Genomic DNA, 23324 nt, shown 5'->3' with positions numbered 1-23324 from the left:
AGTGCTGGAGGACAAAGGGACATCTGTGAGATATAAACCAAAACTGTATCTGCAAAAAGGAGCACTCACCTTTCCTTTGGGCAGCCCTGCCAGGAGCCTGCAAAAACCTTCAGTATAAAAGATATTAGAGTTTTCAATAGCTTAAATAATGCTCTAGATAAGAGACAAAATCATTACTGTTATCTGGCAAACCTTTATTTTGAAGGCTAATTCAGCAGTCGTGCAGCCCCCAGGTGCTCAGCAAAGTGATGATGTGTGGACTTCAAGCCTTGGCTCAGCCCTGAAGGGTGCAGGAGAAGACAGGGATGCTCCTTCGGGAGCCTCATGGCTGTGGCTGGATGGCCCTGAGGGGCAGCACCGGGAATTCGAGCTGTGGATGTTCCCAAGTCCTTCCTCAAGCCTGGCCCTCCCATCGGTCCTAAGGGGAGAGAGGCAGAGAACATCCTTTTGTGTGCCTTTTATACAGGCACATAAAATCTATCCTGTGTCCCTTCAGCTGTCCAGGAGTAATGTATTTCCCAGAAATGGAGAAATTTAGGATGTTTCTGGAACCACGGGATCAGCCATGATAAGATTGCACATAAATACAGCCCACAAATAAATAAACAGCTCTTGAGCTCCTTCCTTCCCCCAGCTCTCCCCTTTTTCCTAGCTTTGGAGGCACAATGGATTTCCGTGCTGGCCAAGGCGCAGGAGGGGAGGTTTTGCAGAGGGAGCCCCAGGGAGGTGCTCAGGTTTCCCCCTGCCCCGGAGCGGGGACAGAGCCCCGCGGGGCAGAGCCGCAGGACCCCCGGGAGTATCCCGGGATGTGCGGAGGGAGAGCAGGAGAGGAGGGGGCTGCGGGGCGGACCCGGAGCCCTGATGCGGTGGGAGGGGACAGGCGGCGCCGGGCGGGTTTATAGGGCGGCGGCGGCGGCCGAGAGCGGTCCCTGCCCGGAGCCATGCGGGGCCGGGGGCTGCTCTGCGGCATCGCCCTCTCGCTGCTGCTGCGGCCGCCGCCGCCCCGTGAGTGCGGGGTGCCCGATCTGAACGCGGGGTGCCCGATCTGAATGCGGGGTGCCCGATCTGAACGCGGGATGCCCGATCTGAATGCGGGGTGCCCGATCTGAATGCGGGATGCTCGGTCCGAATGAGGGATGCCCGGCCCGGAGCTGTGCGGCAGCGCTCCGGCTGCGGAGCGCACGGGAAGGGAGGATGGGAGGATGGATGGGTGCGTGGGTGGATGGATGGGTTGCGGGATCCTCCTGCTTTTCCTACAACCATCGCAGAGCTCCCTCTCCTCTCCCGCCCCGGTTTTGCGCTGCCCGGCCCCGCGGTGCGGAGGGGCCGGGATGCTGAGCCGCTCCTGTTGTCTCCGCAGCCGCGGCCGCTGAGGTGCGGCCCCAGGCCGAGGTGGTGGTGCCGCGCTGGGCAGCCCCGGGTGGCCCCGGCAGCCCCAAGGTAGGTCGAGCCCGGCGCTTGGTCCCTGTTTTGTTTGCAGACCTACCCTTGTGGGGACAGGGGGGTGGCGCGGGTAGCACAGCACCTGGCGATGCGCGGTGTGGGTTTGATGAGCTGTGGGGATGAGCGAGCAGCTGCCATAGCTCCTGCAGATCGCAGGGAAGGCTGTGGGAGCTGGCTGGTGCGTCTGGGAGCTGCATTCCCCCTGCTCTCTGCCGTGCCTTAAAGCCTCGGTCTGTGTCTGTGAAAGGGGAGCGGGGCCACACCATCAGTGGCATTTAGGGAACATTAGGGAATTCTTCTTCTTCTGGATAGAAGAATCTGCTGTAGGAGAACATAAACCCAGAAAGCCATCTGTGTCCTGGACTGTACCAAAAGAAGTGTGAGCAGCAGGTCAAGGGAGAGGGTTCTGAGCCTGTACTCTGGTCAGGTGAGACCCCAGCTGCAGTGCTGTGCCTGGGATCCCCAGAGAGGAATGATATCAACCTGTTGGAGCCAGGCCAGGGCTGGGCAGTGAAGATGCTCCAAGGGCTGTATCACCTCTCCTATGAGGACAGACTGAGAGAGTTGGGGTTGTTCATCCTGGAGAACTCTCTGGAAGGACCTTGTAGCATCTTTCAGTACCTAAAAGAGCTACAAGAGGGGTGGTGAGGGACTTTTTACAAGGGTGTAGAGTGACAGAACAAGGGAGAATGGCTTTAAGCTGAAAAAGGGCAGGTTTAGATTAAATATTTGGCTGAAATTTTTGACTGTGAGCTGATGAGGCACTGGGACAGTTGCCCAGAGAAGCTGTGGATGCACCATCCCTGGATGTGTGCAAGGCCAGGCTGGATGGGGCTTGGAGCCATCTTTCCTAGTGGAAGGTGTCCCAGCCCAATGGCACAGGGATGGAATAAGATGATCTTTAAGATCCCTTCCAGCCCAAACCATTCTCTGGTTCTGTGAATCCCAGCTGGGAGGGTGCTTCACTAGGCAAGAAAAGCCAACCAGCAGCTCAGGTGGGTTTGGCTGTGTCTCAGACACTGTGTGTTAATACAGATCTCACCCCTGCTGCTGTTCCATGGGTGGATGAAGGGATGTCTCAACAGCCTCCAGACTCTGACAATCACTGAGGACCAGATAACATCAAACACAAAACACAGTTCCCCTTCCCAGGCTTGGTGTTGTTGCAATCAAGAAGTAATTGCAGTTGTGAGATTGAGAGAAAGAGGAAAGTCCACAGGGTGTTTTTTACATTGTGAACAAAAAAAAAGGGAAGCTCAGCATTATGGAGACATGCCATTTTTTCTTGAATATAGTGGTGTTTTTTGGGAATTTATTAATGGGTCTTTTCCATAGTATGAGACTTTCTAAAACTTAGCATTGTGTCCTATTACACACAAAAAAACCTACAATGGCTCTCTCTTAGAGTGATCTTAGGTTTTTTTTTTTTTTTTTTTAAGGCCCTTGAGATACTGCCTGCAGGTTTTGGTTCTGTTATTGATAGTGATGCAAATACATCTGGAGAGCATTTCCCCTCATATACATTTGCTGTGTCTCAGGGGTCACACTTGGTTTGTTTCAGGCAAGTTCCCATTGGCTCTGAATTGAGTGTTAGCAAAGCTTATATACAGCTGGGATATTTCACTTACACAGCAATTGATGGACTGAAGCAGTGGGATTACTGAAGGAGGAGGGAGGGTGGTATTAGCAATAATGATGTTAGCACAACCTTTGTGAAGAGATTTTATGGTGATGGAGACCCTCAGCTATGGGCAAGGCAGCCTTACAGTGCTTTCATGTTAGTGAGTGAAGCACAGACCTATCCTCAGATGAATTGTGCACCTGTGATTTAGTAAAAGAAGCTCTGCCTGTTGCAATTATCCCTTTTTATATATCCTAAATGTATTAACTTGCTTTGCATTATCTGTGTCGGGCCTGATGCCATGTCCTGGAAACTGAAGGAAGGATGAGCAAAACCCAGAGTATGAGCAGGGAGCTGATGAAAAGAGATATTTGTATTTGCTGAAATGGCAAGTGAGCATAACTCCAGGCTGAGAGAACAGCCCATTCAGTCAACCCTGCTTTCTTTCACTTTCAATATTCTTGAAAGTCTTCAAAGTCTCCTCCAACACTGCTTTAGAAAATACTCTGGGTTAATTTCACCAATCCTTATGATTTCTCTTTTCTTCCAGCTGAATAAAGTGCACTGTTATATTAATATGAGCTATTTTTCTTCTGGGGAATTTGTTCATCCATTTTCTCTGTGAGAAAGCATTCAGACTTGGAAACCCCAAGCAGACTTTATGCAGTGGTTTTGCTTTGAGGGAGGTAAAACTGCAGACCCCAGAGCCTCTTCTAGTTGCTCCTCTAAAAATCTCATTCTATGCTTTAAGTCTCTGGAATTATTCTTCTTTTGGGTTAGTGTATGCATTTGCCATTGTACTAAGAAATTGGGGTGCATTCTGTTCAAACCAGCAGGCCCTGGGGAGGCCTGAAATTCTGTCTGTGCAATGGTTGGAGTCTGGAGGCATCTAAGGGTCCCTGTTCCCTGCCCTTCACTGGCACTTTCTGTGGGTAAAGGAACGAAGTGAGAACCTCTGGAAGAGGCCTGATTCCTCTCATCCTGAAATAGGCTCCTAAAAATGTCTTTCTGCTGGGACTACAAAGGAAGCTTTGGTTAATTAGCTGAGATGTTTGACTCTTCAATCTCTGGGGCAGGCTGGGATGTCCTGTGAGGTTGTGCTGAGCACAATCTACAGCAGAGGGAGGTGCAGGGAGCTCTTCCCATCCAACTGCACCTCCAAGCACTCCAACACCAGGACCTGCTGCCTTGCCTGAGCACTTGATTCCTCCTGAGACACCAGGTGGTGTCTCTAGCTCAGGTACAGCATCCCAGCAGAGGCCTGCACTGCTCCCTGCCTCTGCACGTCTGTGCTGTGGGATGCAGCAGCGTGCCTGGAGCTGGGAGCCACCTTGGTGCATCCCTTCCCTTCCCCATCACTCCAGGTCTGAAGTAGGAGGAAGGCAAGGGGTGGGTTAAGGTCAGCTGCCATCCCAGTTTGTATTTGTGGATGTGTTCATAAGGATGATGTGTGAGTAACAGGCACCCTCTCCCCTGCACGCAGCACCCGCTCCGAGCTGAAGTTACAGTGGAGGCAGAGGGCCAGGAGCTCGTCTTGGAACTGGAGAAAAATAGGTAAGTGTGCCTGTGTCCTGCATTGTGGTCCCACTTAAATAATGAATAAGGATTACAGTGAGGTCAACAGGAAAACCTCCTCTGACTTCAGCAGGGTTTGATAAAGACAGGATGTGGAAGTCCTTCACTGGATTTCAAGGTTATTCCAAGTACCCTCAGATGTTAATCACCCAAAGAACACATTATAGCAGAGCTTTGTCAGCAAAAAAAACAGATGGTGACCTGGCCCTCAGTGTGTAAACTTCTTTTTGCATCATAATTCTTCCTACTTAAACTGGAAAATGTTGTTGATATGAGGCTCCCTATTTACCAAATGGCTCAGTGCTTTAGAGTCAGTGTGACTCTAATGAGGATTTCATTTGCTGTGATCCAAAGAGGTCCTTCTCTGCTTCCTAGGAGAAATGATCTGACAGTTTCAATTCCATTAGTGCCCTTCATGCTAAAGCAGACTGAAAAATTGGTTTTGCATTAACTGAAATGTAGCCTCCTCTCAGGCATGTGAGAGCAATGCTGTGTGCTACCATAGGGTGTGATGCATATTGAATTCTGCTGAGGCTGCAGGAGATTAAGGTGGGGAGGATTCTGGTCTGGAGGCCACCCCAGAGCCCCTCTGCCCTGTGAGTACATTAGTTTCCAGCAGTGGAATAGCAGCTGGGAATTTAGCTGCAAGAAAATTTATTTTGTCTTTGCTCAGCAGTCCTTGCACTGTTGGTGTTTTATTTGTTTTTAAATGGGTTTGAAGATTTATCTATAGAAATACAGCCAAATGTTTGTCTGCTAGAATCAGTAGGAATAATAACCTCAGAATAATGACCCTGCTTATATTTTAAATGCATTTTATGGACATCCCAGCCACAGAGATTGAGGGCTCAGCTTTCCTCCTTAAAGAGTGAAGTGTCAGAAGATCTTACTAGTTCTGATGGCAGTGCCTAAACCTAAATGATAGTCAGGGTGTTTTGGAGGAAAATCACGGGGTTTTTGTCACTTTCTGCAGTAAAGCCTGAAATGTGATGGCTGATGGAAAATGAGTACAAGGTGTTTTCTGTAAAAAGTCACAAAACTACTGAGAGTTCCAGTGCTGCAAAAACGGATGCTTCTCACAGGCAGTCATGCACCTGTGTAGAACTAAACAGAAACAGCTACAAATTCTGTATTTTTCAGCTGGGAAAACAAGAGCAGGCACCGTGAGCACTGCTAAGCCAGTTCTGTCTGGAGGAATAGCTGCTGCTGCTGACAGTGGCACCGGGCCAGGTCTGAACTGAGCCTGGAAGCAGCACAACCTCTGATGCTGCTGGGGGTCTCCTTCCAGGACTGCCAGGCCTTGCTGATTCTGCAGTTGCTATGCAAAGGTGAATATTTCTGGCACAGAAAGCTGGCCAGAGAAAGGATCCTTGCTGACTTGATCTGTTTGAGATCCAAGCTCAGTGATGTAAGCTCCAGGTGCTCGGGGGAGCGGTGCCGTGCTATTTCCAGCACAGAAAAACCCTTTGCTGGTGTTAGTAAACAGAGTTATAATAATAGAAGGTTCCTATTGTGTTTATTTCCTGAAGTGCATTTTCATTCATTAAGATGTATATACACAGGCTTGGAAGTGTGCGCACACACTTCCACTGCAGGATGGATCTCCTTTACAAGTGCTGATGAAATAGCACTTGGTTGAAAACCAACTGGTTTGGAGCTTTTGATTTTTATTTTCAGTGGAAAATGCAGGTGATTCATAGACAGCAGTGCTTCATGTGGGAGGCTTGCTTGGCCTCAAGTCCTTGCTCAGGAAAGGTGATGGTACAATCACAAAATGCAATTAGTGGAAAGGCTCCACTTCTCAGAGACTTGTGAAAGTGCTGAAGTAGTTTAGAGACTTAAATTGAAAGAGGAATGATGAAGCCCTGTGTATTTATCAGCATCCATAGAACACTTTTAAATGGAGACAAACCTCTTCTCCTTGTAGAAGAGTGTGGCAAGGCAGAGCCCAGGTTGCTCCACAGCTCCCAGGAGCTCATCACTGCTCGTGCTTGTCTCACAGGGGAAGCTGAGGTTCTGGGTGAGGTTTGGGGTGCTGAGCAGCTGCAGCATCCAGGACTTCTTCTGGGAAGAGTTTGTTGCCCAAGTTTGTTGCCCCAGGAGAGAAAGTGAAATCCCCCAAGTGGGAAGTGTCCCTTCAAAGCTGTACAAAACCTGTAAGTTCTGGTTGCAAATTCGCATGGGCATAAGAGAACTGCAACTTCAAGGGAGGTACTTGAGGCTTTTTAAACTAAAATAAGCCTTAGAGAAATGGGCCATTTAATTGCTCCAGTTTAGAGGAGCATTTGGAAACCAGCTTTGCTGCTGAGCTTGGTGCTGTGCTCCCCCTCTGTCCCTGGGCTCATTCAGGTGATGTTCTTGGTGGATTAGGCAGCCTTATTGCACATTCCCCACTCTCCTTCTGGAGAGACAATTGATAAAATTGCTTTGAAAAGTGAGGGAAGTGTCATAATTTGCACTTTGGTAGGGATGCTAGCTTTGGAAGAAACATTCTAGTTTCAATATGTAGAAGAAATGTTCACACCATCCAATTTCATATTCCATATGAAAAGGACATCATGTTCATCCACAGAGGTGAAACACAGAAATTATTGCATATCTTGCTTCAGAGCTGTGCCCAACCCAGTTTTGTAATAAACTCATCACACATCTGCATTTGGGTTTCATATATCTGTGAACACAATTATTGCATTAGCAGTTAACATAATATTGCATTATTTCCTGTCCAGGAATTTGATAAGAAGTCAGAAGCACACTGGAGTTTCAAGCAGAGTTCACGACACACTAACATTTCAGGATAATGACAAAATATATCACTCAAATGACTCTGGCTTGTTTTAAATGACTCAAATCCACGTCCTGCAGCTGTGGGATTGGAAAGCTCAAAGCTGCACAAACAACAAATATATGGAGAGTTGCCTATAAAGCAGCTTTAAATTTGGCTGGGGCTTAGGAGCGGAAGAATCTGAGTTGCAAACTTTGGATGAAAAGTGACTTTTTTTAAAAGGCATTTGCATTTGTTAATAAAAAGCAGCTTTGAGCCAAGCAGGGACAGGCTGAGAGCCTTTCAATGTGTGTGGCAGCACTGCCTGGGGTGGGGCTTTTCTTAGTCAAGAGGAGAGCTCCCATTTGCACAGCAGAAACCTGCATGGAATTTGGCTTCTCACCTTAGTGAAGGAAAGGCAGCAAAAAGACTCTTCTCTCTCTTCTCTCTCTCTCTCTCTCTCTTCTCTCTCTTCTCTCTCTTCTCTCTCTTCTCTCTCTTCTCTCTCTTCTCTCTCTTCTCGCTCTTCTCTCTCTTCTCTCTCTTCTCTCATGGGAAGAACAGACTTGGGAAAGGCTCTCTCAGCTGCCAGGGGTATTGGAAGCTTCTCCAGGGGTGTCTCTGCCTGTGGATGAATTCCTGAGAGAGCCTGGGGCTGTTTGTTTCAGCTCCTTATTCTGGCCACTGCACTGGGTGGCAAAGCCCCAGTGGAGATGTGCAGGAACTGCCTGAGGACACAGCAAAGGAGGTCCAGAGCTCACCTGGTCTGACCTCAGAGCCAACAGAAAGTTGTTTTTAGGCCACTCTGATAGGGAGCAGCATCATTTCCAAGCTCTGCTGGCCCCACCTGAGTAGGTGACAAGTGCTGCCACCCAGCCTGGTGCTCTCAGAGGTGCAGTAAAAGATCTGTGTGTCGCTTGTATTCCAGTGTTTCCTGCTTTTGCACATTTCCAGAGCCTCTCTACCAACTGAGCGAGGAAGTTGCTGCCCATTTCTGAGCAGGAAGGATATATGAGATTATTCCACTGATGGGCTACACATCATCAGTGTCTAATGGGCTTCCTTCATGGGCAGGGGTTAAGGGTTATGCAAAGGGGAAATTGAGTTTATCCTGCTCTACTGTCTCTTGGAATCATCAGAAAAACAGGGGTGGGATCTGGAAAGCCACAGCTGCTTTTCAGCTTCCTGATTCCCTCAGGATATTCAGTGATTCCTCTGTGTGGGGCAGAAAGGAAGAGACCTGGAAATTAAACCTTTTAAATCTTTTGTGCACTGACTCATTATCAGCCAGTTTTCCATTTATTTCATTTCCTTTTTCCTTTATGATTCCTATTGGTAAGTCAAGGGTCTATGTGATAAATCTTTCTTGGGTTTGTAACAATTTACACAGTGAATGTCACAGATGATGTGGGTGGGAGAAGGGGATGGAGAGTCTTTAGTCTGTGATGCTTTCCCAGGCCTTAAAAATGGCTTGTTTAGTTCCACCTCAATAGTTGGAAAGCCACTCTTTCCTTCCAAACTGCTGTGTTTACACAATAAACATGTTCTTAGCAAAAGCTCTAGAGGAAGGGAGCTTAAGAGCTCCAGGATTCATCTGGATGGAACTCACCAAGAAAAAAAATAATTGGATTTAATTGGTTTTATGAAGTGCCAGGTTTTGACTGCAATATTCCAGAGGCTTGAAATCTCCCATTTCCCACTAGTGGTGGATATGGAAAGCAGGCCTGCCTGCTTGTGTTGTCATGAGTCATGTGTTGGTGGTGTTCAAGATGGGGCCACTGCAGGTTTTAATAATAAATTCTGGCTTTAGGGAACATTTAAGTGACTGAGAGGCAAGAGTTCACATTCCCCTTCTTACCCTACTTGGATCCTGTTGAGAGGCAATGGAGTGGGACCACAAATTGTAGATGGAAATCTCATGTCTAAAGTTTCTTGGGAAAATCAATTCCCTCCACCCCCAGATGCTGTCAGCCTGGCTGGGCAGATTTATTGTGATTTGAGGAAAGGGACAGGGAAAGAGATGTAAGAGGCTGCAGGCTCCACTTTTCTTGGTCCCATGACTGAAAAATCAATGTCAATGTTTCTCATGAGAGCCTCATGGACCATTTGGCTTTTGTTTTTTGGGAGGAAATAAAAACCATGTCCATCTCCTAGATACTGCTGGGTGTTTCTAAGCTGGCAGCTGTCCATGCAGACTGGCCCCTCTGTAAAATGAACCCAAACAAGCCTGCTGATGGGACCAAATTATTAAAAGTCCTTCTTGCTCTAATTAGTAAGAAAATCAGAGTGCTGCTGGGGTACTCTGGGAGCCTGTGGGTGATCTCTGGTGCAACTGAGTATGTTCATGGCAGCCCTGAGCTCCTCTTAGGCTTCTGCTGACAAGTGATGTTTTATAGGCAAAACTTCTGTGATTTATCAGGAAAATAGGGGTGAGGTTCTTTAGAGCAGCTGGGAAATGTGCACTCCCTCAAGAGGACATGGCCATGCAAGCAGGGCCCCAGCTTTCCTCCTGCTGTTTTTGGGAGTGTTTGGGGGCAGCCCCTCTCCCTCCAGCTGCGTCTCTGCTCCTCAGCAGCAGCCAGAAGAGCTGAAAGCCACGTCCTCTCCCTGTCCCCAAGTGCCACAGGGGCAGCAGCCTGCCAAGAGAGCTGAGAACCATCTCAGTTCATGAGTGAAGTATGTGACCCCCAGCCCCAGCAGAGCCAGGCTGCCCTGTGCTGCCAGCTCTGCACGCAGGGACGGCGCAGGGTGGAGGAGGCTTTGTGTCAAACAATGATATCATTGACAGGCTGGAGCAGGACCAGCACATGGCTCCAGGACAGCCATCAGCAGGAACTGCTCAGGCCATCTGTACATGATGGCACTGAGCCACTCTCCCTTCTTTTGGCTTCCTCACTTGCATTCAACCTGGCTCCCAGGGCTTCCCAGGGAGCAATGCCTGCCAAGAGCAGGATATTCCACCCTGAGCTTGGAGGCTGAGCTGGATGCTGGGGATTGACTGATCCTGCTGAAAGCTGGTCCCTGTTGGAAAGGTGTGAGGCTCCTCTAGAACGTCCCAAGCTCTGGTGTGCAGCTTCCCCTGGCCCCAAAGCAGCTGCAGCTGCTATCAGCTTTAGCAAAGGAGAGTGCTCCCATCCCAAATCAGCTTTTTCTCTGACTTCATCAATTCTTCATGCTGATAACTCCTCTAATGAGAGACTCAGCGCTGCCTTTTAGGAAGATGATGTGTGCTAGTGATCTGCCAGCTGCCTGACTGGATCTCAGAAGCTTTTAAGTGATGTTATTTTGCATCCAGACTTTTGCAGCTTCAGTGTGAGTTGCTGGAGAAGTGGTCACTACAGTTACATGTAATGTAACTGAGAAGAAAGAACCAAATTGTGCTGTATTTCCCAGAGCTTTCCTTCTCCGGCAAGGAGGTGAACTCTGTTTTTCTGGAAACTTCCATCAGTGCTTTGCAGGGCTGAGCTCCCCTGGAATTCACTGCTCAGCCTGGCAGGGATGTTGTCTTTCTCTTGGCAGAGAAGGTTTTGGGGTGTGGGTGTTTCTCTTGATGTTTATCAAGGAAAAGAGAGCCAGGACTGGCTGATAACTCTAGTACACTCTTGGTGACAGGAAGGTTTGTTTGCTGTTTATTTACAGTTTGGTGGAAAACTTGGTGCTTGCTAAAGAAGCGAGTTGGGCTGGGAATGAAATTTTACACACTCAAAATAAGCCACCAAGGGTGTTGCAAGATGTTCTGTTGTTTTTTCCTCTTTCCTCACTGCCCTCCCCACCACACCTTGTGCAATCGATCCCCTGTGATAGCCCTTTCTGGCAATGCTGCAAGAGCTCCAGGGTGTCCCTGCAATAAGGCTGGGAACTGTCTTCAAAACAGGACTGTTTCAAGCTCAGAATAAGAAACTGGACTTTTCTTAGGGGCCCTGCGGTGTGGAGTAGGAGTCAAGTGGTGCAGAGAGGCTTGGAAGTCGCAGCATGGAGATGACACAGGCTTTCAGCTGAGCAGCTGCCCAAGTGTCTCTAAAAATTCAGGAGAAGCTCTGTTAACCCTCTCTAGGAGGGGCTGGAGCCTGAGTGTGCAGGGATGTGCACACCCCTTGTGCTGAGTGGCCTCACCCTGTGCCCTCCTGGGCAGTCACGGCTCTGAGGAGCCTCCCGGGGATGCTGAAGGGGAGATCAAGTGGCTATTCATGGCTAATGCTTTCCAAGAATAGAGGAGCAGGAGGAAAACACAAGAGTGTTTGTTTGGGGATGAAGCAAGCAGGCTGTGCAAAGCCTCGGCTACTGGAAATCCACAGGCTGGTGTCTGGGCAGATCACACTGCTTCACTGTCTGCCCCTGACACACACCAGATACCTGCCAGAGCATTGCTCAAGGCAATTTCCTGCCAGTTAATGCAATCTGTTGATTAAATATTTGTTTCTTGCACCCTTGCTGAGCAAGCTGCTGCAGTCAGGGAGATGAAGGGAGTTATGTTCTGTGGGATGTTGCTTATCTTGGGTTTGAATGCAGCAATCTTGCCTTCTGATCACTGACAGTATATGGTGATAAGAATTAACACATCAGAAAGACACAAAATGAGCTTTTCTGGGCTGTGCTGAGCTTTCAAATTTCAGATAAAAGCTGCTGTTTTCCTGACTTCAGATGCTATCAGATACAGCAGTGGCACAGTTTCTGTTGTTAAGCTGTGGGTACTTGTTCAGCTGTCTGAGCCTTTGGATGCCAGGAGGGTGGAGCACTTTCAAACACTGATAAAAGGTTTTGTTTCCTGTTGTTCTGGTGTAATTTAATTAGATATCACAGGCACCCAGTCCCTTTTTTAAACAGAGATGTTTTCAAGGTTGGTAAGATCTGACTGACAGGTACTAAAAATCAAGGTAGAAAAATCTTTGTATTGGCTTGTGATGGAGCTTTCTGCATCCAGCTTAAAGAAACCAGCCAAAGAAAAGAAGAAAACTTTTTTTCCTACTTTGTAGCACTTAAGTTCTAAAATCTGGTGCATGACATGCTTTAATCAGGGATGCAAAGGGATTGAGCTGCAGCTGCATCTGAGAACACATTGCCCAGGGTGCATGTGGCATCCTCATGGGTGGCAAATGTGGCACTTTGGTGGCCTGACAGCACCGTGGGGCTGCTGCAGGATTGTTCCATCAATAGGGCATGTCTGTGATCCTTCTCCAAATTTTTGCAAGACAAACTATTGTTTTTAAAAACTGCTTTAAAACCTACATTCTATGGCTGCTGAGATGGACACAGGATATGACCTTCTTGGTTTGGCCCAGACTTTGACTTGCTGTACTTTTTACATCACTGTTTAGCAAATGCAGATGTTTAAAAAGAAGGAGAAGGCTGTTTCCTCTGGAACAAAATCAAAATGCTTTCTTTCTAAAGAGCACAGGAGCTCCTTTTATAGACTTTTGGTCTGATCCTGGGTTGAAGACAGGGAGAATATTGTGTACATGGGGATGACATGAACAAATTCAAATTGGGGAATCAGCATTTTCCCATAACAAAGATGTGAACCAGCTTCTGGGCAGCAGTTGAAATGCAGATGCAGATTAATTTATGATTGTACTCAGATTTGGGCAGTGGAGACAGTCTGGGTTTGAGCTGAGGACTCACACCAGCACCCAGATGTGGCCTGTGTTGTGTTTGCTATGCAGGACTTGGTGCTTTGAATTTAATACCAGTATAATTTGAGGCATAATTTGGCAATAGAAAGAAAACTCTGCACAGACTCTTGTACCCATTAAGGGTCAGTGATTAGGCTGGGATTCTGGGTCTTTAAAAGTCCTCATGTAAAAGCTGAATTGTTTGCTTGCAGCTGTTGGAATTGGATCTTGGTGCCTAATTGAACTCAGGGACAGGCTCTCTGTTATTGTTTTAATTCAATAAATGGCTTGAAAGAGCACTTAGATGGCTTGTGGGGCCCTCCCAGGAGCGGATGTGCTCTGTGAGAGGTGCTCAGCTCCTGCCAGGGCAGTGGAGGATGGAAGTGGCCAGGTCAGCTGTGCTCCCACCTTCTGACCCTCTGCCATCACAGCATGCTCTGCACAGGTCCCACAGCCCGTGGTGATGGTCCTGCCATGGATCCCATGGCTCCAGGGCCACCAGGAGCTGCTCCCTGGGCAAGGCCTGGCAGGAGGGAGAGCAGAGAGCAGAGCACAGCTGGTGTCCTGTGGATCCCTGTCTCTCACCTGCCCTCTCAGGGTGTTGCAGCTGGTTTCACACCATGGGTAGAAGACAGTGACTGCCCCAAACCCACAGCAGCAGGAATATTTACACTGGCTTCAGAAAGAGCTGGATCTAGGTGATTTTCCAGCACCCCTAAGAAGCAGAAATCCAGGTCACAAAAAAGCTCTTACCATCTTGATTTTTAAATTTGCCTTTCTTTCACCCCCTCCAATGTGTCCGCAGAAACCTCTTTGCACCAGGCTACACTGAGACCCACTACAGCCACACTGGCCAAGCCCAGAGCACCCCCCTGAGCCACACGGTGAGTGCAGAGATCCTTCCCTCCCGTGCCTGCAGGGGACACCGGGCTGGGCTTGGAGAAGCAGGTGAACCTCTTCCTCCCGAGCCTTTTTTTTTTTTTTTAAAGCACATATCCCCACAGCTTAGAGCTAAAGGGGAGGGCAGTCCAGCTTTCTGATCTGGGAGGTTCCAGTGGGAAAGCTGCTCCATCCCCCAAAAATGGTAAAAACATCTTTCTGTTTTGCCTGAGCTCTGTTATGAGAGCCAAGGTCAGCAGCCAGCATTGCTCCCCTCTCTCTGGGTGCTGGGGAATTGTTTATTCCTCACACTGCTCACCCTCTTGCTTTTAGTTTTGCCACCAAGGACCTTCCCAGCCTTTGGGGAAAACAGCCCCTGTAAGCCAGCTCCCGTTCAATAAAACCCCCATAAATTACTGATCTCACCAGGCTTGGCTGCCTCTGCTGCAGCAGCACAAAGATGTGCATTGGTCACAAAGCAAAAATAAGAGATAAAATCCCCATGAGATCATCTTTCCTACTGCTGCCCCGGGCTGAGGGGAAGGGATACAATGAATATATTGGCGTTTCTGCCCCAAAGCCCCCTTGTCCCTGCCAGAGGCTGCCTTTGTCCCACCAGCTGCCCCTGTGCCCACGGTGTCACCCTCCGTGGGGCTGCAGCCGCGTCCCTTGGGGCACGGCCCGGGGCCGGCTGCCATCCATGGATGGGCAGCTCCTGCTCCAGCAGAAAGCTTTGGGTCTGCAGCCATCCCAGTCCTCCCCTGGGGGATTCTGAGCTCTCCATTTTTGCTGGCAACAAGGAGCTGTTTGACGCTGTTCGATGCCCTGGCACAGGCGGCGCTTGGCAGCCCAAAGGCCAAATTTCGCAGCGGAGTCACGGAGATTTAGCGCTGATAATGAGCTGCCAAAGGCAGCGGAAAGGGAACGCAGCGACCGGGGAGGGTCGGCAGCGCTCGCACGGGACTCGGCGACGCCTCAATTTGTCCCATGTGCCGTGTCCATCCCACCAGCCCCAACCCTGCCTCCTCTGCCTTGCAGGAGCACTGCTTCTACCACGGCACCGTGCGCGGCTGGGAGCGCTCCAGCGTCACCCTCAGCACCTGCCGAGGGCTGCGGTGAGTGCCTGGGGTGCTGGAATCCGGGAATGGCCTTGGAAATACCCCCGGGAATGCCCTTGGAAATACCCCTGGGAATACCTTAAGGAATGCCCTTGGAAATGCCACCAGGAATGGCCCTGGGAATGGCCCTGGGAATGCCTCTGGAATGCCCCCTGGAATGCCTCTGCTCAGGTGTTGCCACCGAGCTCTTCTCCCAGCAGCCTGATTCTCTCTAAATGGATGGAGAGCTCTCAAAGGCCACCCAGCCTGTCTATAAAAAGGGGCACGCCAGGGAAAATGCAGAATTTGGGGTGTCATTAGTAGCTATGGCCCCCTAAGGAGCTCCAGGACCTTTCCCCCTGTTGCTGCCAGTGTGGACGGGTGCAGTGACTGAGTTTAACTTGAGTTCAACTGCAGCAGAAGAATCTTGTTGGTGGCATCTGTCACAGGCAGGGACAGGACTCACCATGTCCCAGCCCAGTGCTTTACACTTGGGCAGAAACCTTCTCCACTCTCTCACAGCTGGCAATTTTGTGTGTGTTTTGGGGCAAAGTCTTCAAGTCTGAGCTCCCTCCTGGGCTGTGAGCTTTCTGCTTTCTCCCCAGGTGGTGCCAGGGCTGTGTGTGTGAAACCTTTATTTTGGGAGTGATGGAGCCTTTGGCTGGAAAAGGGAGTCTGTATCCTCAGCCAGGAGTAAATGAAGCAGTTTGTTGTGACCAAGGAGCTGCATTCATTTACACCAGCTCAGAGTTTGTTTCCAAAACATCACACGGGCTTTATTGACATTAGTGGTCATTGCTCTGGAGCCCTGCTGGAAGCTGTGCTGGTGGGACTGGCTCCAGCCAGGAAACAGCCCCTGCCAAAGCAAACCTGAGACATCTCAGTGAGTGTAGCACAGGCCAAAGGGCCTGGTGAGATAACCAGGACAGTGCAGCCACCTGTAGCTTGCAATAAGCACTCCAGAAGCAAAAGCAGTCACAGGTGTGCCGTGCTTCTGCCAGCCTGTGTTTTCCTAGGCTCTGCTTTCCAGAGGGACAAGGACGTTCAGAGTGCCTGTACAGAGGCTTCCTGCACCCCTGAGCTCTCAGTGTCTGCTGGCAGCTCTTTGATATCTTTTTCTCACTGCTGGGGAGGCACAGGAGCTGAGCACATGTGGCCTGTTCTCACTCTGAGCCTGCATGGTGTGGGTGGTGCCCATCAGGCCATGCATTTTCTAGAGGGCATCACACACACATTTCCAGCTCTCCTGGCTGTAAGATGCTCATTGAGAAATCTAGAACCATCTGGGTATGTGCATGACCCAGGGAGAACTCTGCTTTTCCTGTTGACAAACAAAGTCTTCACATTTTTCAGGTCTGGTCTGTTAAAGGCAAATTTCTTCTGTTGGCAGAAAAGCTTCCACTGCCCCTAAAGAAAAAGCTGTAAGTTAAACTTCTCAGGTTGCAGCACATGCTCCAATAGCCTCTCAATGTGTGAGGCCCACTGAATGGATTTTAATATATGGAAGGTCAGGGATTTCCCCCTCTGAACTCAAAATATTCCCACCCTTTTAATTAACGAACTGCCTGGCCTGGTAAGGATAAGTGTCTTGCCAGAGTCAGATGGGAGCTCAGCAGCAGCAGAAGGATTTGTCCCCAGTTGCTGTCATAGTAATCAACTTTCCCTTTTATTGCTTCCCCTTTCAACAGAGGACTCATCATACTGAGCAGCAATTCCAGCTATATCTTGGAGCCAGCTCCTGACAGCCCAAACCAGCACTTGATTTACAGGGTGGACAACCTGAGGTTGCAGGGAGGAGCTTGTGGCTACCAGGGCACTGTGAATGCAGCTGAAGATTGGCTCAGGAACTTCACAAGTGGGATGAAATCACCAGGCCAGAGGGTGAGCAGGGCTCAGTCTGAGTCCATGCACAATGCTCCAAATATCCCACCTGTTCCCAGCCCTGCTGTCCCCTAGGAGCATAGCTGAGAAAGTGAAATGGAGAGCATTTAAGAGGGGTTTTAGCAAGCTGGTTGTGAAATGGTGGCTCCAGCAGGGAAGTCAATGAGTGCTGGGGACTGTGGTGGGCTGTAGCTGTTCCTACATCCCATGGAGGAACAAAAGCTGGCTGAGGACAGGCTTGTGGGCACCTGCTGTAGCTGCACTGACCTTGGTGCCCTAAATCAATCACAATCACATCAATCACCCTGTGCATGGGGTGGGGTGAACAGTCAGTGAGAAACAAACTGGGAAAAATGACCTCTACATATATTTTGTGAAGAGATTCTTGGGGAAATTGGGGGAGTAACCCAATAACCCAGTGTTGCTGCTGCTGCAGGTGAAACGGGACACTCTGCAGGCTACAAAGTATGTGGAGCTCCTGCTGGTGGCTGATTATGCAGAGGTAAGAAATGGGATTTATTATATCCAAGGAGCACTGGGCACAGAGCATCCCACCTGCAGCATCCCTGGGGCAGGGAGGGATGCTGAGGCTCAGCAAGTTTTCTCTTGCAATCCCAGTGGTTCTCAGTGGACAGGGAGAGCTGTGTCTTGGTCACTTTTGTCCTGGTAGCCACCACTGGCCCAGGGAGAGATCCAGATTTGGATGTGGGCTGAGGTCATTTCTGGTCTCCCAGGGTGGCAGTGGTCAGTCCTAGTTATGGCTGGGAGAGTCTGCCTTCAGAACAGGGAAATTTGGGGGTTTCCAGGAGTGATGTGCTTCTAACTGCAGTACACTTAATCTCTAGAGAAGATAACCATGATGATGCTCTGCTCTGAGCTGCTAGCAGATACATAAATAGACATTTTTAAGGCTCCAGATCACAGAATAGGTCTGGGAGAAGTAGAGTGGAGTCAGCAATCCCTCCCCCATCCCCAGCCTGGACAGGCCAGACACACTGACAGTGCAAACCACACAGTGTTTTACTGATTGTTTAATCTCCAGCACAGACGGGAGCCAGGCTGGTCCCATCCATAATTTACAACTTGAAACTCCAGTAGGGAAAACCACACAGTGCTCTGGGCTATAATTTATTCTGAACAAAGCTAAAGAGGCAGAACCTATTTTGGTTTCTCTGTTAGGCAGCAGGACACCAGGGAAACTGAGAAAACACATAATACCCAGGAACTGCCATATGTTGTTCACCATTCGATCAGAGAAACTGGGACAGAGGCTCACAGTGTTGTTCTTAAATGCCCTTTCCTTGCTGAGTCCCTCACTAAAAGGAAAGTTGGGTTTTGTCCTCTGTTAAACAAAAATCTGAACATTTTGCCACTTTAACTCTTTGAGCCAGTTTGCTAAAATTACCTCATTCATTGCCAAGTGGTTTAAACAGGCAAATTGGTTGGATGAGTGAGATGTGATGAGAGGTCCAGCAGCCTTGACCTCAGACATGAAGTCCTGTTATCACATATTTCACCTGGCACATTTGCCAGTTCTTTGTCAGCCCCCAGCTCTGGGGACACTGATAAGTTTGGGTTGCTTCACTGTGCCACCACTTGAGTAGCATCACTGCCATCGTGTGCCAGGGATAAATTCTGAATATACTTGTACAGGTGGGCTTAAAATCAGATGTGCAGTGCAGGGAGACTTCACTTCATAGTTACCTTCTCATTTCCAGAATAATGTGGCTCATTTTAACACATTTCATCTCTTTGTAGTTGCCTTTGTGCTGTCTGACATGTTCATTTTGTTCAGTTTCAGAAACATCACTTCAGCATCGAAGCAACAAGGCAGAAATTAGTGGAGGCTGCTAATTATGTAGATAAGGTGAGACTGTGTGTGTGTGAAAGGAGGAAAGCAAGGCCCAGATCATAAAATATGAGAATTAATTGGCCAGGGGAAGGCTGGCTTTTTGGGAGAGAGAATAATGTTTTGGCAGTTCTCCCCAGTGACTTGGGGAGAGTGTCTGCCAAACAATTGTGTTGTTGCAAATCCCAAACAGGGTGGGAGGATCTCCATTCCTTGAGCCAGCATGAGCACCTTGTGTTTTACTGCATTTCTGTAAAAACTGTTACCTAAGTAATGCTTTTTGAAAAGGGGCTGAGGTATTCACTTGAAATGGTAGAAAACCTGGGAAGTAGAACTTGAAGGGGCTTTCAGAAGTCATCCCTGCAGTGCTGTTGAAGTAAAACTTCTTTATTTTTCAGATCTACTTCCTTTCTGCTCCCCTTAAACCCCTTCCACCACTCCCTTCACCCCATTACTCATGAATACTTCTCCTGTTTGTACTTGACGTGGCAGAAGTGCAAACAGGAGAAGGAATTTTGACATATTGGAATATAAAACATGATGTCAGTCTTCAGTGTTTGTTTCTTCAGATTATGTCTTTGCCAGTCATTCAAACATGAAAGCTCAATGTCTCTGTTTCACTTTGAGTTTAGGTGGTTGCACATTTCTGTCTGCAGAGCTCAGCACTAAGCTGAAATGCATTTCCAGAGGGAGCATCTTCTCTGGACATGTGAATCTCTAGTTGCAATTAGCAGTATATATTTGAGATTTAAAACACAGTAAAATACCTTTGTGGTCCTCATTTTATCATCTCTTTTCTTTTCTGTATCTTAGTTTTACAGGGCCTTGAATATCCGGATTGCCTTGGTGGGGCTGGAGATCTGGAATTATGGGGATAAATGTGATATAACAGAGAATCCCTACTCCACCCTCAAGTCCTTTCTGGCCTGGAGCAGCAAAGAGAGGCTGCACAGAAAACATGATAATGCCCAACTAATCACGTGAGTGTTTCTGACAAGTGGGTTGGGTGGGTGGGAAATCAGTTTTTGTACCATGATATCCTTCCAGGATTCAAAGTGGCTTTGTGGAAAGCATGAATTGCTAACCCACCCCACTGACACACAGAGCCCTGGTGCTGGGAGCCAGCTGATGGTGGCCTGTGACTGATGGGCCACTGATCCATCAGGGCCAGCAGCCTGGCCAGCAATGCAGATGGCATTGGAAGAAAAATTTGCAGCAGCTCTCAGATGCTCTTATCTCTTCCATGGAAATTCATCCACCAGGATGAGTCAGAGGACCTGTAGGGTTGAAATGCAGAGAGAAAATGCCTTTTTTCATTGTTTTCTTTGGTTGGATTTTTTTCCCTTTAACATTACTGTATTTCCTCTCCATCTGGTCATGTCCTGAGCACAATTTCCAGGGCCACAAAGATTTCAGGGTGGTGCAGAATTCCAGCTCAGAGGCTGGAGCAGACCATTGCTGCACCTCAGAGGTGTTACCTACCACTCCCTCCAATCCCCAAATCCCAGGCTGGCAAATATCAGGCTTATGGTAAATTAATTATCCACAAACAGTACTCAGCTAAGGATCCAGAGCTGGTCCTTTCTGTGCTTGTTGCAAAGCTCAGCAGGAGCACTTTTTGGAACCAAACCAATATAAAAAATAGGATTGTCTGGCTGGCCCACAAAGCAGAGTAGCAGTCCAAGATAAACAGACCTAAAGGCTTTGTAGCTCTGCTATGATGTCCTGCTCTGGAAGACACTATAAAGGCAATGTGTCCCCCTGACCCTGTGTAGGGAGCTGTGTGCTGCAGGGTGCATTTCTCTGCCTGCCTCCTCGAGTGCCTCAGTGCCATTTCATGCTCTTTCTGGTTGATTTTAGGGGTGTGCCCTTCAAAGGTACCACAGTGGGCTTGGCTCCCGTGATGGCCATGTGCTCTGACTTCCAGTCAGGAGGAGTAAACATGGTAAGTAATTGCCAATCCCCAATATAAAGCTTCTTGCCAGCAGTGAATACACAGGAGAGATGCCTCCTAAAGGCCAGGGAGAAAATCTTTCCTGTCAAGTTCTCCACTCACCTGCTTATAGGGAGGAATACCTCCAGTATTTATTTTCTACATGTACAAATGAGAAATTCCCTTCACCCCATCGACCCAGAGGTGCACAGAACAGGCACAGGTAAAATGCTGATGTGCCTCTTTGACCTTGCACAGGACCACTCTGATAATGCCATTGGAGTTGCTGCTACCATTGCCCATGAGATGGGACACAATTTTGGCATGAATCATGATTCTGCTGGCTGCTGTACCACCCCTGCAGCAGATGGGGGCTGCATCATGGCTTCTGCAACTGGGTGAGTTCATCCCCACGGGCTCAGGGAGGAATGGGAAGGGCTTTGTTACAAGAGCCTTGGTGGAGTAAGAGCCAGAGATGTAGAGTGACAGTGGGTTTGTTGCTGCCTGCTGGAGTCAGTGTTTATAGATAAAAATTTGCTGGACATACCCTGGGGCATGGGGCAGTAGCATTTTGCTGATTCCCAAGGAACTGATTCCTGCCTGAGACTGGCCTTAGGTGATGGCAGCGTTTGAAGGTGGAGCTCTGAACTGTTGGGTAAAAGGTAAATTTTCCTGTTCCCTTTTCTTAAGAATACTCCTTGGTTTCTGAGAGCCTGTGTTTAACAGGAAAGAAGTCAGTGAGAGAAAGGGGAAGCAAGAGTGGGTCTGGAAGCCCATAGGATTTCAGAATTTGATTTTGGTTGAGGAAACATAAAAATTTCTACAATTCCGTCACGAAACATACCAGATGAACTCATACACTTAAAGCCACATTCACCATTTACTCAAGCCTTCCTCTGTTTGAACAGATTTTTTTTTTCATAGGCATCATCTTTTGTGTGTATCATTTCCTCCAAAACCATTTGTGTGAGAAGTGAAAGCACAGTGGCATGCAAGCAGAGCACACAACATCCACACAGATGCACAGCCACACATGGAGGCAGGCATTGTAGCAACAGAAATTAATAATTTTTGTCACAAACAATATTCACATTCTTCAAAATGAGGTGGTAGATAGGAAAATTAAATATTATTTTTAGCAGTTAGGCTCATAGGGAGTTATTCACAGGCTGAGTGCTGAATTCTCAGGCTTGTTCAAGCAGTTGGGAATAAAGCACAGCTCCAGTATTGAGGAGGAGAGGACAGCCATGCTTGTCAGCAATCACAGTCAAATATAACTCAACATATTTTAGTTCTACAAAGTTATTTTGTAAGGCAATCATATTATTAAACAATCTTGTAGTGCAGGCACAGGAAATCACCACCTGCTTTAGCACAACTCCAGGAATTTCAGGGGGAGACCTGTGTCCTTTGGCACTTGTCAGGATTTGCATGTGCTCCTTTTTGCTTCTCTAAACCATTGCCCAGACCTGGCTTCATGTTTTTCTACCCTGTCTCTGTTCAGGCACCCATTCCCCAAGGTGTTCAACCAGTGCAACAGGCAAGAGCTGGAGAAGTATCTGCAGTCTGGTGGAGGGATGTGTCTCTCCAACATGCCAGACACCAAGAGAATGTATGGTGGAGGGAAATGTGGGAATGGCTACTTGGAAGAGGGAGAGGAGTGTGACTGTGGAGAGGTGGAGGTAAGATCCAGATCCAACCGTCTGGGGTTTAGTGGGACACATTTTTTTTAATTATGTATTTTGAAAATACAGTTTTGTGATCTGTAATCAGCTTTTTTTTTCTGCAGGAGACATAAGTATCTTCCCTGTATATAAATGTAAATCAAGGTTCTAAAATATTACATCTGACTTCACAGTGTGTGGTACAATCTCCCCAGAACTCAGGGATGGTGTGGTCCAGGGCTGAACAGAGGTGATTAAAACTTCATTTGAAAAGGAGATGAAAAAGTGATCTTAGGTCACATAATCACAGATTAATTTAGGTTGGAAAAGACTTCCAAGATCATCAAGTCCAACCTGTGACCCATCACCACCTTGTCAAAGGAACCACAGGACTGAGTGTCACATCCAGTCATTTCTTGAACACCCCCAGGGACAGTGACTCCACCACCTCCCTGGGCAGCCCCTCCCAATGCTTAACAACCCTTGCAGTGAAAAAAATTCTTCCAGATGTTGCAGCTTCATATAGCAATTCACTTTACCTATGGCTCCACTGCTGTTAAGGATGGGGCTTCTCTCAGCACTGCATCTCACTTCTGCAAATCCATCCTTTGCCTCAAAAGAGAACAGGGAGCTGGAAGCAGCAGCCCAGACTCTCCAGATGTGATGAGCACAAGCAGTTGTATCCCATCAGAGGGGCCTTGTGCAGTGCTGGCACTCAGCTCGTGCTGGGTACCCTGAGATACCCTGGAAGGGAGGGTTTTACTTTGTGTGTGACCCACTGTGAGTGAGAACACATCAGTGCCTGCTCAGATCTGCCCTGTGAACTCTGCTGCACTTCTCTGCCTTCCAGGACTGCAGGAACCCTTGCTGTGACCCCAGGACCTGCTCTCTGAAGCCTGGTGCTGAATGTGCCCATGGCAGCTGCTGCCATCAGTGCAAGGTGGGGGCCCTGGGTTTTCCTGAGAGGAAAGGGAATAACAGGGGTTACTCTGGAAACTGGAGGGGGAAG

General features: G+C 48.4%; 1 protein-coding gene across 1 annotated transcript in view; it reads left to right on the top strand.

Moving 5' to 3' along the window:
- The first annotated feature begins 941 nt into the window (after positions 1–941).
- ADAM19 (ADAM metallopeptidase domain 19) overlaps positions 942–23324 on the top strand; it is a 32924-nt gene continuing 10541 nt past the window's right edge. The window contains 13 exon segments of the mRNA XM_036391873.1: positions 942–1005; positions 1340–1440; positions 4548–4618; positions 13818–13896; positions 14930–15006; positions 16677–16869; positions 17306–17371; positions 18665–18736; positions 19532–19698; positions 20579–20663; positions 20910–21049; positions 22156–22333; positions 23166–23255. Of these exon segments, the coding sequence (XP_036247766.1) occupies positions 942–1005; positions 1340–1440; positions 4548–4618; positions 13818–13896; positions 14930–15006; positions 16677–16869; positions 17306–17371; positions 18665–18736; positions 19532–19698; positions 20579–20663; positions 20910–21049; positions 22156–22333; positions 23166–23255 (1383 nt within the window).

The sequence above is a fragment of the Molothrus ater genome, chromosome 15, assembly GCF_012460135.2.
Source record: "Molothrus ater isolate BHLD 08-10-18 breed brown headed cowbird chromosome 15, BPBGC_Mater_1.1, whole genome shotgun sequence".
Taxonomy (NCBI): domain Eukaryota; kingdom Metazoa; phylum Chordata; class Aves; order Passeriformes; family Icteridae; genus Molothrus; species Molothrus ater.
Note: the sequence above shows the minus strand (reverse complement) of the source record. Positions and strands in the feature narration are given on the sequence as shown.